We start from the raw sequence: 14,446 nt of genomic DNA on the forward strand, positions 1-14,446 counted from the left end.
CCCACCCAGCGATGCCCACATCCCATGAATGAATTTTTAAAAATGGAACTCCAACCTTAACATTTGCCTGTTGAAGCTCTGATTTTAGGTTCTTGTACATTCCCCCTTTAAAATAAATAATATAATCTTTTATTGTCACAAGTAGGCTTACATTAGCACTACAATGAATTTACTGTGAAAAGCACCTAGTCGCCACATTCCGGCGCCTGTAGACTTCTATTGGCTGTAGATCTTATATTGTCTTGGACCTGCTCTCTTCGCTTTTAAAAATCTTCTCAAAAATCCTTCTTTCTAACCAGGCTTTGTCACACTTCCAAATATTTTTGTCCACAGCTCAACGTCTGTCTCCCTGACCTTTGTGCAGCTTCTTCCATTCGAGGCAATCTATATACAGCGGTTGTTGGATGTGAGACGGTGGATGGCTGGGTGGGGGATAACCAAACATTGAACGTCATCCTAGGTTTGTCATCAGCTTATTCAAGCCCTTTAGCTTGAATTTATGGTGGAGACCTTTTAATCCTGCACCCACTTCCTTCCCCTTTGTTCTCCCTTTATACACCAATTAATCTCTCCTTTCCCAGAAAGGATCAGACAGAGCTGTTTAATACACCGACTTTGTTATGGAACTAACAGACCTTCTGCTTGTGTGTTTAGTATGACAACAAAATGGACGGACACTATTTATCCTGTTTAAATTAACTACCCTTTATTTGACCTTGGTTTATTATGAAGAACATGCGCAGTATGATGCTCAGCTCTGTTGTGTCACACATTATACTGTTTTTTTTATTACTCCTATGAAAAAAATAAAAGAAATTGTTTGTAAACCGAAACTATTTAAACCACGTAATCCAACAATTTGGATAACATTTAATTTTTTTTAAAAGATGCCACGATTCCATTTTGAAATAATAAGTCCTGAAAGATAAATATAATTCAACTTTGAAGACATCCATTCTAAAATTCTAAAATATTTTATAATACTTTATTTGAGCATCAAGTGGATGAAAATATCTTTACACCAGAGTGATAGATAAGACAAGGGGTGTGATTCTCCCGTCCCCCGCCGTGTGTTTCCCAGCGGCATGCTGTTCGCTGGTGACGGGATTCTATATACCCGCCGCTTGTCAATGGGATTTCCCATTGGAACCACCCCACGGTGCCGGGAAACCCCACTGGCAGGGGTGCGCGGCCAGCGGCAACAGAGAATCCCAACGACCGGGGAATTTCGGCCAAGGTTTTTTAATGAGCTGAATTATGAAGACATTTGTCTTTTCAATTAACTCCCAATAGACAATCGTAATGTGAAGTTAGGCTTCCTTTTTTTTCGGACACCACGAGCGTAGGTCAATTGATTCATGCCATTATAAAATCCTCAAAATCAACTTGTGTTTAAAATTTAAGAAGTTCTCTGAAGTATTAAAAGTAAGCAGTATGGAACTCTGAAGCATTTATATTAAAATGCTATCTGATCATTGCTAAAACGATCCCTTGGGATACTTTCCCTCGACTCTTCTGAAAGCAAAGAAAAGAATGTTGTTTATGTCTGGTACTGAGCGCAAATCTACATTGGTACGTCCCATCTCTCCGGAGGAAACAGGACAGAAAGTGAGTGTGTGAATCGATACAAGGTACATAGGAAGGAAAACTGTCCTAAAAGCATTTTTTGTAAGGAGGCTCCTCATCAGCCATAGAACAGTACAGCACAGAACAGGCCACTCGGCCCTCGATGTTGTGCCGAGCAATGATCACCCTACTCAAACCCACGTATCCACCCGATACCTGTAACCCAACAACCCCCCCCCATTACCTTACTTTTAGGACACTACGGGCAATTTAGCATGGCGAATCCACCTAACCCGCACATCTTTGGACTGTGGGAGGAAACCGGAGCACCCGGAGGAAACCCACGCACACAGGGGGAGGACGTGCAGACTCCGCACAGACAGTGACCCAGCCGGGAACCGAACCTGGGACCCTGGAGCTGTGAAGCATTTATGCTAACCACCAGCTACCGTGCTGCCCAGAACATACAAAAAGAAAACAACTGGGGCTGGTTTAGCACAGTGGGCTAAATCGCTGGCTTTTCAAACAGACCACGCAGGCCAGCAGCACGGTTCAATTCCCGTACCAGCCTCCCCGGATAGGCGCCGGAATGTGGCGACTAGGGGCTTTTCACAGTAACTTCATTTGAAGCCTACTCGTGACAATACAGTAAACGATTTTCATTTCATTTCATTTTCATTTCACAAAATCACTGCAGTACCTTGCCAAGCATAACACGAACCAACGCATGGAAGTTCGTGGTCGCCATTGCCCTCTTTAGCTATCTGAATTGACAAATACACCTTCCAAAAATAAATATTTCTCGTAGGTTCATCCCAGATTTTTTAGTCATGTGTTGATTACTTTTTAAACATAGAAATTGGAATATTTGTAAAGTGGCTTATGTGGTGACTCTTGAAATAATATATTTTTGGATAATAAGGTATTTATTTATTATATGCAATAGGTCTAATATGGAGGTCTTCTGGCACCCCGCCTCACAAACAGAAGCTCTGGGTTCAAGTTACACAATGGCCAAGGAAGGTGTGTTCATAATGTGTAGCAATCTGTAAAACATATGGTAGACAGTAAGAACGGGAGTATCTCCCCATCAGTCAGAATGCACAAAAGGAAACAGAAAACCGTTGTAGTAACTTGCCAAGTGTAACATGGACCAACACATGGAAGCCTACGGTCACCAATGCTCTCTTAGAGTGAGGTACCTGTAGTTGGTGCTTAGACAGGTGATGTATTTTTAAAATGGGAGCGAGGTGGTTAGAGAAAAGAGGAAAATGAAGAATGAACAGAAATACATGTCCATATGGGTTTACTTATTTACACTGTTTGTTTTAATTGTATGGAATTCATATTACAGCAAACGTTCTGACACATGTATTACATGCTTTATTAAGGTAATATTAGCATTCATTTCAGCAATTCAGCATGCAAGCCACCAACCCCGAGGGATTGGGACCAACCTTGATCTTCTCACAGTCCCAAAGTTACACATTGTTTGGCGTTACACCTGAATGGACAGAATTTGAAATACCCAGATATGTTGAGAGTGAAGAAATGTTTAGCAATTTTTAGCATTGTTATATGGAGACACTTTTGATTCGTTCAAACTGACATCTTATTCTTATTGTATGAAGCATTTTCAGTCAGTCATCCACAAGAGGACAAGTATTGCATTTGCAAATAATCAGTCAATTCCCATTTCTCAAATTGAATGCATTCGCACTGATTTCAAAACACTTTGGAATTTCAATACTTTGAGGCCTACTTTATAGAGCAATTAGAAATTATTATTTTCAGTTCAAGAACTCAGTTGAGCATAGTATCACAATATGATTTAAACCCTGAAGATTTACATGAATGTTTCCTTAAATAAACAAGTGCCCAATATTGATTTAAATGCCACATTTAATGCAGAATGATAATATACTTACACATTTAAGATATTAGTTTCAGGACATTCAAGACCTTTATCCGATAGCTTTGCCTTCTGTCTGCAGCGAGCTGTGGAAGCTGACTGAGGCGAGCAGGAAATCGGCCATAACTCCTGCGGAGCTGGATGGTAGTCGGGTCTGGGGGGGATTTTAAATGGATGCTGTGTCCAGGGCATCACAGGAATATGGAGTGAGACAGAATTTAATGGGTATGGACAGTCGGTGGTGCAAGAAGAAACTGCCCTGCGTCTCCCCAGTCCATATCAATAAAACTTGTGTATTTTTGTGGCCATTTTTGTCGGCCGTCTGTGGTCATTTCTTTCAAACTTCAATTTCCATCCTTAAGCAAATTTATGTTTGTTCCAGGAGGGCAGGCTTACTTACAGGTTCTCCTGTAATGGGCCTCAGACATATCATAAAATGGTATCTGTAAATTAACAGAACGAGGCTGGTTTAGCACACTGGGCTAAATCGCTGGCTTTGAAAGCAGGCCAGCAGCACGGTTCAATTCCCGTACCAGCCTCCCCGAACAGGTGCCGGAATGTGGCGACTAGGGGCTTTTCACAGTAACTTCATTTGAAGCCTACTTGTGACAATAAGCGATTTTTCATTTTTTTTTTTTTCTTTTTGTTTTCAAATCCCCCCCCCCAACTCCTCTACCTTTTTTTCACAGAATGTTAATCGCACTGATAGGAACGGACTGACATAGATTGCCATTTTGTCATCAAAATTATAAAGTGATTTATTGCCACAATACAAAAAGTTATAGCCAAGGCCTATTTAACAATGCCACAGTTTACAAAATACAGAAGCTTAACTCCATAATATTTCTCTCTCATTCAGGTATATGACATTAAAGATCCAGTTCCTTGTCAAGTGATTGCTATCCAATTTTGTTGTCATAATCTCCACTCCCAGCACTTGGGAAGAAGTAGAGTGGCCTGACTTTCATGGCTGTGAATTTCAGAGAGTACCACCAACCTGTCCAGGTGTACCAGAGAATTCCATTATCATACTTTCCAGTGTAGTTGCCATGCCGATAGTATTTTCCATTCAGGTTGGCGCAATGGCACCTTTGATTTTGTGTAAAAAATGAAAGGCATTGATTATTAAATAGACTAGCATAGTTTTTTTATTTAAATGTATTTTAATACAAAAGTGTCAAAACAGGTAACAGCAAATAAACACCCGGGAAACATACTTCCCAGCAATCAACTATACAGTCTGTACAGATTTTGTTCCTTTACCACCCCCCCCGCACCCGCCGCCGAACAGCCCCTCAAACACTGCCAGAAACATCCCCCCCCCCCCCCCATTTTCTCAAACCCCCCTGCGGAGTCCCTTTACTCATACTTTATTTTCTCCAACTGCAGGAAGTCATACAGAACACCCAACCTAGCCGCTACCCATGGTGGCGAAGCCGACCACCACTCCAGTAAAATGTGTGCAATTAGACAGAAGAAGGCCAAAACATCGGCCTTCCTCCTCTCCATGATCTCCGGCTTCTCTGAAACATCAAATATCGCCACCAAAGTGTCCAGGTCCACCTCCTCCTCCACTATCCTGGCTAAGACCGCGAACACTCCCGTCCAGAATGTAAAAAGGCTAGCATAGTTGCAGAAGTTTAACAGATTTAGTTAAACACACAAGTTGGGCTAGAAATGCATCTTAGCGGGTGATACTGGCTTGGACAGCCAGTGTCTGCAATGCCTAATATTTATTATTAGTAACTGGTTAAGGGGCAGCCAAAATGATATTACCCATTTTGCATCACTGCCTTGTATGAATTCCAAACCTCTTATGTTCCCGTGGAGTGAAATAAACGGAATATTTCACTTTTTTTAACAATTCATTCATGAAATGGCTAGACCAGCATTTGTTTCCCATCCCTAATTTCCCTTCGAAAGGTGAGCGCCTTCTTGAACCTCTGTAGTCCATGACTGGAATTTGTTGGTGTTCTCACCAGTGTGTTTTTCCGGTCACACTGAAGGTGAACCCTTGCCATGTGCTCCTCGGGAAAGCCCACTGAGACTAGCGGGGGCCACAAGGTCCCACCACCATCCAATGGTGGGCCACCACCACTGCCGCAAAACACGCCGCAGGGGGCGTGTGGAAAATCCCACCCCGTGACTGGGATTCCCCGCTCCAGAGACCAAGTGCTCCCACCAGCAGAAAATTGGGACTGTGCCCTATCGGTGCTCGGAGCGTCGCCGGGGTGGGATTCTCATGGCTTGACTATGCAAAAATGTGCACCGTGCCGAACATGCTGGTTTCCCTACACCTACTGTGTCAGGCCGCCATTTTGAATGGGCTCCCTGATCCCAGCATCCAGGGACAGACTCCCCCTACTCCCCACAATGTTGAAAAGTGGAGCACCCCCAAGGAGGGTCATCCTCCCAACCCCACCGAGCGGGATCCAAGGGGTCAGCACATTGCTCACATTTCCCTCTGCCACAGCCAAGCTGCAGATGGAGGGTCCCCCAAGGGTCCTGGGGTTTGGATGGGGACAGACAGTAGGAAGGGGTTGATCCCAGAACCCTCCGCCGGATGGAGGTCCCATGCTGGTACTGCCCCTTCCAGCCCTGGACAACCTGAAGATCACCCTTGACATGGTGATCTCAGGCAGCCCTTTTGTTCAAGGTCTTCATCCTGGTCTGACCTATTTAAACCCTGAAGTGGCCTCCTCACTCTGAATTGGTCTGCCTGACAGCCGCTGAGCAGACCACACAGTTTAGGGAAGAATCAAGCAGGGAACAATTTCATTTTCCTCACATCTGCTCCTCAGCCCGATGCTGTAGAAACTGATGCTTTTTGAAGTGTCTACCCACAACATGTACAAAGGCTTGAAATCCCCTGAGATCCCTTGAAATGCTAAGCATTCATTCAATTTCACAGTGCAGTGTCTTTAATATGCCTTTGATTGACAGTTTAATGCTGCCAGGAGGTTTGATTATTTACCATTCCCTTCATGCTTGACTGCATCCAAATTATCCTCCATTGATCCTGATTTCAATGTTTATAAGCATTATTGTTATGATTGATAGCTGCTGACCACTTCAAAGCAACTACGTGGTTTCACTTCCTCTTTTCTAACGCAGAAACCTTCATTGTTGAAGTGTCCAGCAGCTGTCAATCATATCAAGAATGTTTATAAACCTTGCAGTTAGGATCATGGGATGGAAGGAAAAGTGCAGACAGGGGAACCCCAAGCCAGGGGTGGGTCCCGGGGACAACCATTTACCCACAGCTTGAGCCCACCCGACCCCCAGGACCCTTGGGGGACCCTGTCTCTGCAGCCTGGCAGCGACAGAGGGGCACATGAGCAATGGACTGATCCCCTTGACCCCCCTCCCTATCCCCCCGCCCCCTCAGGGTCCATCACACCAGGACTGCACTTAGCAATGCTTACACCAAAGGCTACCTGGTAGAGTTCCCGCCGTGGGGGTTGGAGCACGACGGGTGGGGGCTGGATTCGGGCTTCCAGCTAGTTAATTACATTCAAATCAATGCAAATCAGCTGTTTACATGTTCCTGCTGGCATTGGGTGTGAGACCCATTGGGGCTGGTGGGTTGGGAGCAGAGACTGGGGACGGGTCTGCCACCCAGCACCGATCCCGTTGTCGGCCCAACGCGGGTTTCTCCGCCTGATCGGGATCTTAGTGGCGGGGAACAGAGAATCCTGCCCCAGGTGTTATAGGAACATCCACAATGTTCTTAGGAAGGAGTTCCAGTCATAAAGTCAGTGAAGGAACAGCAGTATTAGTTCCAAGTCAGGATCATGTGTAGCTCGGAGAGGAAGTTGAAGGTGGCGGTGGTGTTCCCATGTATCTGCTGCCCTTCGACCTTTAAAATGACTTCTTTAAGTACTCTGCTCTTCTGGGATTTGACCTATTTTCCCTCCTCAAAAGTTCAAGCATTCAAATGTATTAATCTGGGAACAATTTTTGTTGAATTCTTGAACACAATTTGTGTGCGAGAAACAGGGATGGAAAACAAGATGTCAGTGGTGAACCGTGCCACAGCTCCCTCGATGCCATCACAACTTACATTTTATGATCAGTTTTACAGCCGCAAACTTTTCTGCACGTGTGTCGCGTTTCCGGTCAATATGTCAATGATAATTTTGAGCGAGTCAGTCAGTTTGGTGCCAAATGATAAAACAGCACACAATATGAACTTGACTAAGACGAGCCAAATACACTTTGCTTGAGACACTTACAAACCCATAAGAAAGAAAACACTTCAGTTTGGGATGAACTTAAACCCTTGTCACAAAATGTAACAGAAAGTGTCCTAAAGTTTCCAGACTAAATGAAATGAAGACCAGTTTCAAGAAATTTTGGAGTTGAAACAGAAGGCACGTTGCTTTTTTTAAGAAAAGTTTATGTCTGAATCATGAATTTATCATTCAAGTTATTTCAATGGCTTTTTCATCAAGTTATTTTTAAAAACAGATTTTATTGTCTTTCAGTGATAAGAGGACAGTCAATTCTGATCCCGTTTTTCCATAGAGTCCATAGAATTCCTACAATGTAGAAGGCGGTCATTCAATCCACCGAGTCTCACCAACGGTCTGAAAGACTCCACACAGTCACCCAAGGCCGAATTGAATTTGGGTCCCTGGCGCTGCGAGGCAGCAGTACTAACCATTGTGCTACCCTTGTGCTCGGCAATTCTGGCAATATTTCATTGTTACTGGTTCTACTAACAAAGAACAATTGACTTGAGATTTTGTTTGTTTAAATTGAATGAAAAGGCTGCCTAGGTTAAATAGTTATTTGCATTAAATTTGCTGTGACCATCTTATATGGGGAACATCATTCTGTCACTTGTGCCGGTAGCTATATACTTTTACCACTAGGTGGAGCTTAATGTCGTTCACCAAACCTGTCCCGGCAGAATCTCTAATGCACTCGAGGAGATCTGCTTTATCCCAGTTTTGTCTGAGATTTGTTTTTCACTTACACAGTGCATAGTTAGGACATGGAATGCCCTACCCAAAACCATAGAGAAGCAGGATTTTGTAATTGATTTTTTAAAGGGAAATGGATCACCATTTCATAAAGTATGGGTCAGGGGATTGGGTCTAAGTGGCTAGCTCTCTCAGAGTGACGGGCTGAATGATTTGTATCTGTAGTATCATTGCTATAATTTTATGGGACATTAAAGCCAAACAAAGTCCTCTCTTCACCTGAGGTCCACACCTATGCGTTCCCGGCCAAGGTCCTGGGATAACCCTCTTTAAATGTATAGAGGGTGCAGAAAATGGGAATGTTATATTAATGCTGTAAAGGAAAATGCTTGAGGGCTGAGTCTGAAATAATAGACAGTATAACGTGGAAAGCTGCTGTACATGATCTGTTACATGTAACTTTATTCTGTTTTGGGCATGCTCACTGGGTACAAAGACAAAACAAATGACATGCCAGCTTCCGCTGCTGCGTCTGACAGTGGTCTCACCATTATTTGGACAGACAATTATGGCCCACTATATTTTCCAGCCACAATTCTTTCTAGCAAAGAGTATATGTGTCTTCATATACAATATTGATTAATAAATGTAATGGTATACCTGTTAAACCACCAACCAGATTTACTTTCATGAGAGCAGCTCCCCTGTAGGTATTTGTCATTGTCTTGGTCTGAAGTGCTGAACTGCATCCCACTGTGAGAAGCAGACCACTGCACCTCTGGGTTTGAGCCACCTGCCAATGCATCCCCTGCATTTCCATCATAGGTGCCAAATGTTAGCCTGTATTTATCCTGGTTTAAGTACAAAAACAAAGTGCATCAACAATAGCATGTTCACTGTGTGATTAACTTAACTGGCAATCCAATTGAGAAATAACTCTATGTCCATGACCAGTTTCAACTTCTCTCACCTTTTCATCTGCAATGCTAAATCTTTCATAGGTAGCATACCTCCTTTCTCCATTCCAGTCAGTGAGGTCAATCTTTAATACATACTTTCCTGCAAGGAAATGATCACTGGTCAAAATGTCTAGATTGTGATTATTAATGTTTCGGGAAACTGTTTCAGGCTGCATTATATTCTTTTATGTTCCCTAGGGCTGGCTCAGCCCTTCAAAGTTGAATATGCTCTTACCGGCAGCCAGGATTTGGTGTATCTTTTCATTTCCGAGCCAATATTCGTCCTTCCTCTTCTGAAATGTTCCAAAGCCTGATTTATAGTCATCCCAGTCTCTGGGGAAAGTATGAATTGCAAAACCGGCACAGATAACTTAAGTCTTGTTAAAGAACAAAACCTGTTGACATCTCAATTAATGTTGTCTTTTTTCAGTTAAATGCAGTTTACAAGTAGTAATTTTCAACAACAATTGGCATCATTAAGATACATGTTGTTAATAAAAGACATTAAAAAAAAACAATTGGCATTGTTATAGTGATGAAACATCACAAGGCTCTTCACAGGATCGTTATTATAAAAGTTCACGAGGCCCAAGAAGGTAAGTTAAACTATATTTAATAAACCAACACAAAGTAAGGGCCACAATGCAGCTTACAGTCCAAAGGTCCCAAGGGGGACCACAAATCAGGTCGGTCCCTGTCTGGGCCAGCTTTTATAAGGTGGATTTATAAGCCCAAATTGGGTGGGCCTCCGCCCACTAGCGAGGTAGCCATATCCCACGAGTGCCATGGGGAGATCAATTGAAGTGAGGGCCATTACAGTTCTAAAGTAAGTCATTGAGCTGTATAAGGGTTGAATGACCAAACGCTTGATCAAAGAGATAGGTTTTAAGAAGTGTCTTAGAAGAGGAGAGCAAGGTAGAGGGCAGAGAGGTATAGGGAGGGAACTTCATAGCTTGTAACTTACCATCTGGAGGAACAGCCACCAATGGGAGAGCAATTATAAGATAAAGTCACAATAGTCCCAAATGACCTTTAAGGGGGAAGAGTTGACTGGTGGTGATTTAAACCCGAGGTTCACCACATCTTAAGTGAGGAGAAAGGTTGAGAAGACTGGGATGAATAACCTCCGCCTGTGTGGGAATTGAACCCACGCTGCTGGCCGTGCTCTGCATCACAAACCAGCTGTCCAGCCAAGTGAGCTAAACCAGCCCACAATTATACCGGGGAATGCACAGGAGGCTGGCATTGGAGGAGTGCAGATACCTCGGAAGGCTGTGGGCTTGGAGGAGATTACAGACATAAGGAGGGGCATCCGGCCCAGGAGGGATTTGAAAACATGGATGAGAATTTTAAAATTAATACTCGAATAAAAGCAAAATACTGTGAATGCTTGAAATCTGAAATAAAAAAATAAACAGAAAATGCAGGAAAATGTCAGCAGGTCTGGCAGCATCTGTGGAGACAGAAACGGGGTTAAATGTTGAGTCCATGTGAGTGATATGGACTAAAAATGTTAATTCTGCTTCTCTCTTCACACATGCTGCCAGACCTGCTGAGTTTACCCAGCTTTGTCTGTTTTTATTTAAAATTAACAGGCTGCTCATCGTAGAGCCAGCTTGGTAGGTAAGGACACCCAAGGATGGTAGGAGAACAGAACTTGCTGTGAATTAAGACACAGGCAGAAAAATGTTGGAAGACATCAAGTCTCCGAAGGGTAGAATGTGGGAATCCAACCAAGAGTACATTGGTATAGTTGAGCCTAGTAGCAAAGACTTTCAAACATTAGTTACACTCACAATCTTCCGATGTTCTATGATTTCAAAGAGCTGATTAACTCACCAATAAGTTAAACATTTCCATTTGCCTGATAATTATAACATCAATAATATTTGGATGTTTTTAACATAAAAAGCATCCGTCAGTTCTCACACCTTCATTCTACAATTAAGGTTAATGGGAGAGAATTATACAGTCCTCGTTCAAAATGAGAGTTCAAAATTGCTTTGATGAACCCATGTGAGTTGTTAAAAATACGGATTGGTAATTCATCATAAGAGAGATGTTAAAAGATATTTTTGTAAGTTAGTCAGCAGCACTTTAGTAAAAAAATAAGGTTAATTAGGAGTCAATTATGTTTAAGTGTTAAATTTTACATTTAGTATGTCACTAAGGATGCATGATGTGGAGATGTCGGCGTTGGACTGGGGTGAGCACAGTAAGAAGTCTTACAACACCAGGTTAAAGTCCAACAGGTTTCACCTGAGGAAGGAGCAGTGCTCCGAAAGCTAGTGTTTGAAACAAACATGTTGGACTTTAACCTGGTGTTGTAAGACTTCTTACTAAGGATGCAGTAATGAGACAATACTTTATTTGCAACTAACCAGTATTGGGACTAATCACAGTGTTAAGTGCACAAGGGCATTGCCATGTGAAAATAAAATGGTGTTCTGCAGTTTAGATTGAATGTGCCAGGTAAATTAATATTCATCAGTAAAGCACATTTGGACATTTGTATTGTGCAGAGTCTAAATGGAGTCTAAATAAGACACTTTTTATTTGACAATATATTAATAGTTGGAAGAAAGATGCAATGTAAACCAGATGGTTTTGGTTTATTGAACTGAACATTTTCAGAATTATATTGTGTTTTATTTACCACTTAGAAACATTTTAAAATTATGGGCATGCAAAAAATGGTGGTAATTTGTAAAATGAACAACTTACAATAAATGTACAGTTTGCATTGAAAATAAAAGACCCAGCCATAAGAGAAAGAAGAGAGCTGGATAAAGGAAAACTGGTAAAACTAGGAATTCTGACCAGAGCAGGCTAGGAAGTGCGTGTAAAAATTGAGAGGAATGCCAGGGGTGTCATGCTTGTTGCCATCACACAGTTGCTTCACAGCTCCAGAGTCCCAGGTTCAATTCCCATTTGGGTCACTGTCTGTGCGGAGTCTGTACGTTCTCCCTGTGTCTGCATGGGTTTCCTCCGGGTGCTCCGGTTTCCTCCCACAGTCCAAAGACGTGCAGGTTAGGTGGATTGGCCATGCTAAATTGCCCTTAGTGTCCAGGAAAGGTTAGGTGGGGGTACGGGGATAGGGTGGAGGTGTGGAGATAGGGTGGAGGTGTGGGGATAGGGTGGAGGTATGGGCTTAGGTAGGGTGCTCTTTCCAAGAGCCAGTGCAGATTCGATGGGCCAAATGGCCTCCTTCTGCACTGTAAATTCTATGTTACCTCTATGTTACCACCCTCTACTGGTGTTTTACCAGTGTGGGGTAGGTGAAAGGAGGCCCGCCTGCTCTTAAGCCAGTTGAAACCCTTAAGTGGCCACTTAGGGGCCCTTTGCCACTAGTATTGCTATTTTGCAAATGGACAATGGGCACTGCCCCATCTGGGGTTGCTGCCCAATAAAAGATTGGCTTGGTGGGGAGGGCCTCCAGATTGTGCACATGTAGCCCATGACAGATTCTCCCTAGTGGTAAGGGATGCCTTAGCTGGAAGATCTCCACTACCTTTGTGATTGACCCCCCCTCCCCAATCGCCAGGGTCTGCCTGATTGACCCCGCTGAGTCCCAAACTCACTTATATGTTCTCTGGGCCTGCGCAATGGTTGCTGGTGCGGTACCTGCTGCAGTCCCAGTAGTAGCCACAGCTCCAGGTGGCACTGTTGGGATTGAAGAGCTGCCTCTTCTCTGACTGGCTTGGAGGTGGGACATCCTGCCTCAGTGGGACGAACAAGACTGCAGGCAATTACATGCATTAACAATGTAAAATTGAGTCATGGCTTCTAGGGTCAGTGGAGGTGACACTGTCCCTGACTTTTCAGCTAGCGACCGGGGCAACCGGCAATGTACAAAAGCCTGGCCTCTGAAGGAGAGGAAGTAGAACGATTGAAGAATCACTGGGAAGGTCTCCCTATTGAGTCTTTTGACATTAATCTACTTAATTTACCTGTTAAAATTCACCTTGCCATTACTGCGACGTTGAATAACTGTCCATCCACCACCATCTGACATATCACAGTATGCAAGAAATGGTTCAGCAATAGCTTTAGGCTTAATTCTGTAATATCCACTTGTGATTTTGCCATTGTTGAAAATATCAGAACAATCTGCACAAAGTGAAACTTTGTATTACAATCAATTCATGTAAAAACAAAAATTAGTAAGCCATCATTTGTTTCAAGCCATGTTTCAAAATAAAGTGTTTGTAAGTTAGCTGATGGCTGCTACAATGTATTCTCCGATGGAGCAACAAGATGCAGGTTTTCAGCACATTCTTTTTCTTCAGAAAATCTTTTATTGAAGCATTTGTAATTTTCACAGTTTACAGTTTAACACTTTAACATTCTTTAAATAACTGCGCGGGCCGACACACGCAAAAAAACGTCCCCTACTACCCCGCCCTATTTCCTAATTACCCTTGTACTAAGTTCCCTGTCCTTGTCTTACACTACTATGCCTCCCATTTTCCTCCCACCCCCTTTCCCCTCCTCTCCCTTACTGCTGAAGTTTAATTTTCCTTGAAGAAGTTGATGAACGCTGCCACCTCTGGGTGAACCCCTGAACTGATCCTCTCAAGGCAAACTTAATCTTTACCAGCCTGAGAAACCCTGCCATGTCACTCACCTAATGCATGAGCTGTCTGTACTGCCTGTATAATAATGTGACCCATGACCTGGAAGTGATGATACGGGCTACTTCCAGGTACTGTACTGGAACCCCGGTGGGCTCCGCCTCTGTCTTCGCCCTCACCGGGGCCATATATAGTCCGGCCACCTGTGGGTGGCACTCATTTGTGCAGCCGACTCTGGCAGGTGAGTTCATGGATATTAAAGCCTAATGTTCGCTCATTCTCACAGTCTCACAGTGAATTAACGGTATCACAGCTACCGTGCCTCACATTTTCCTCCCTCCATCTTTCCCCCCCCTTACTGCTGATGTTTAATTTTCCTTGAAGAAGTTGATGAACGCTACCACCTCTGGGTGAACTCCTGAATTGATCCTCTCAAGGCGAACTTAATCTTTTCCAGCCTGAGAAACCCTGACCCACGCTCCTGACTTTGGGGGTTCTGAGTCTCTC

At 43.4% G+C, this 14,446-nt stretch overlaps 1 protein-coding gene across 6 annotated transcripts in view; it reads right to left on the reverse strand.

Moving 5' to 3' along the window:
• Positions 1 to 2,871: 2,871 nt before the first annotated feature.
• Positions 2,872 to 14,446, reverse strand: part of fgl1b (fibrinogen like 1B) — a 56,987-nt gene continuing 45,412 nt past the window's right edge. For 3 of the 6 annotated variants that reach the window (XM_038818400.1, XM_038818401.1, XM_038818402.1), the window contains 5 exons: positions 13,316 to 13,475; positions 9,601 to 9,698; positions 9,377 to 9,465; positions 9,067 to 9,257; positions 2,872 to 4,567 (listed from right to left, as the gene is read on the reverse strand). In XM_038818400.1, coding sequence (XP_038674328.1) covers positions 4,378 to 4,567; positions 9,067 to 9,257; positions 9,377 to 9,465; positions 9,601 to 9,698; positions 13,316 to 13,475 — 728 coding nt within the window. In that variant the 3' untranslated portion in view covers positions 2,872 to 4,377. The remainder of the gene's footprint in view (positions 4,568 to 9,066; positions 9,258 to 9,376; positions 9,466 to 9,600; positions 9,699 to 13,315; positions 13,476 to 14,446) is intronic. The other 3 variants (XM_038818399.1, XM_038818397.1, XM_038818396.1) reach the window with 1 other exon arrangement.

This window comes from Scyliorhinus canicula, chromosome 14 (assembly GCF_902713615.1).
Source record: "Scyliorhinus canicula chromosome 14, sScyCan1.1, whole genome shotgun sequence".
Taxonomy (NCBI): Eukaryota; Metazoa; Chordata; class Chondrichthyes; order Carcharhiniformes; family Scyliorhinidae; genus Scyliorhinus; species Scyliorhinus canicula.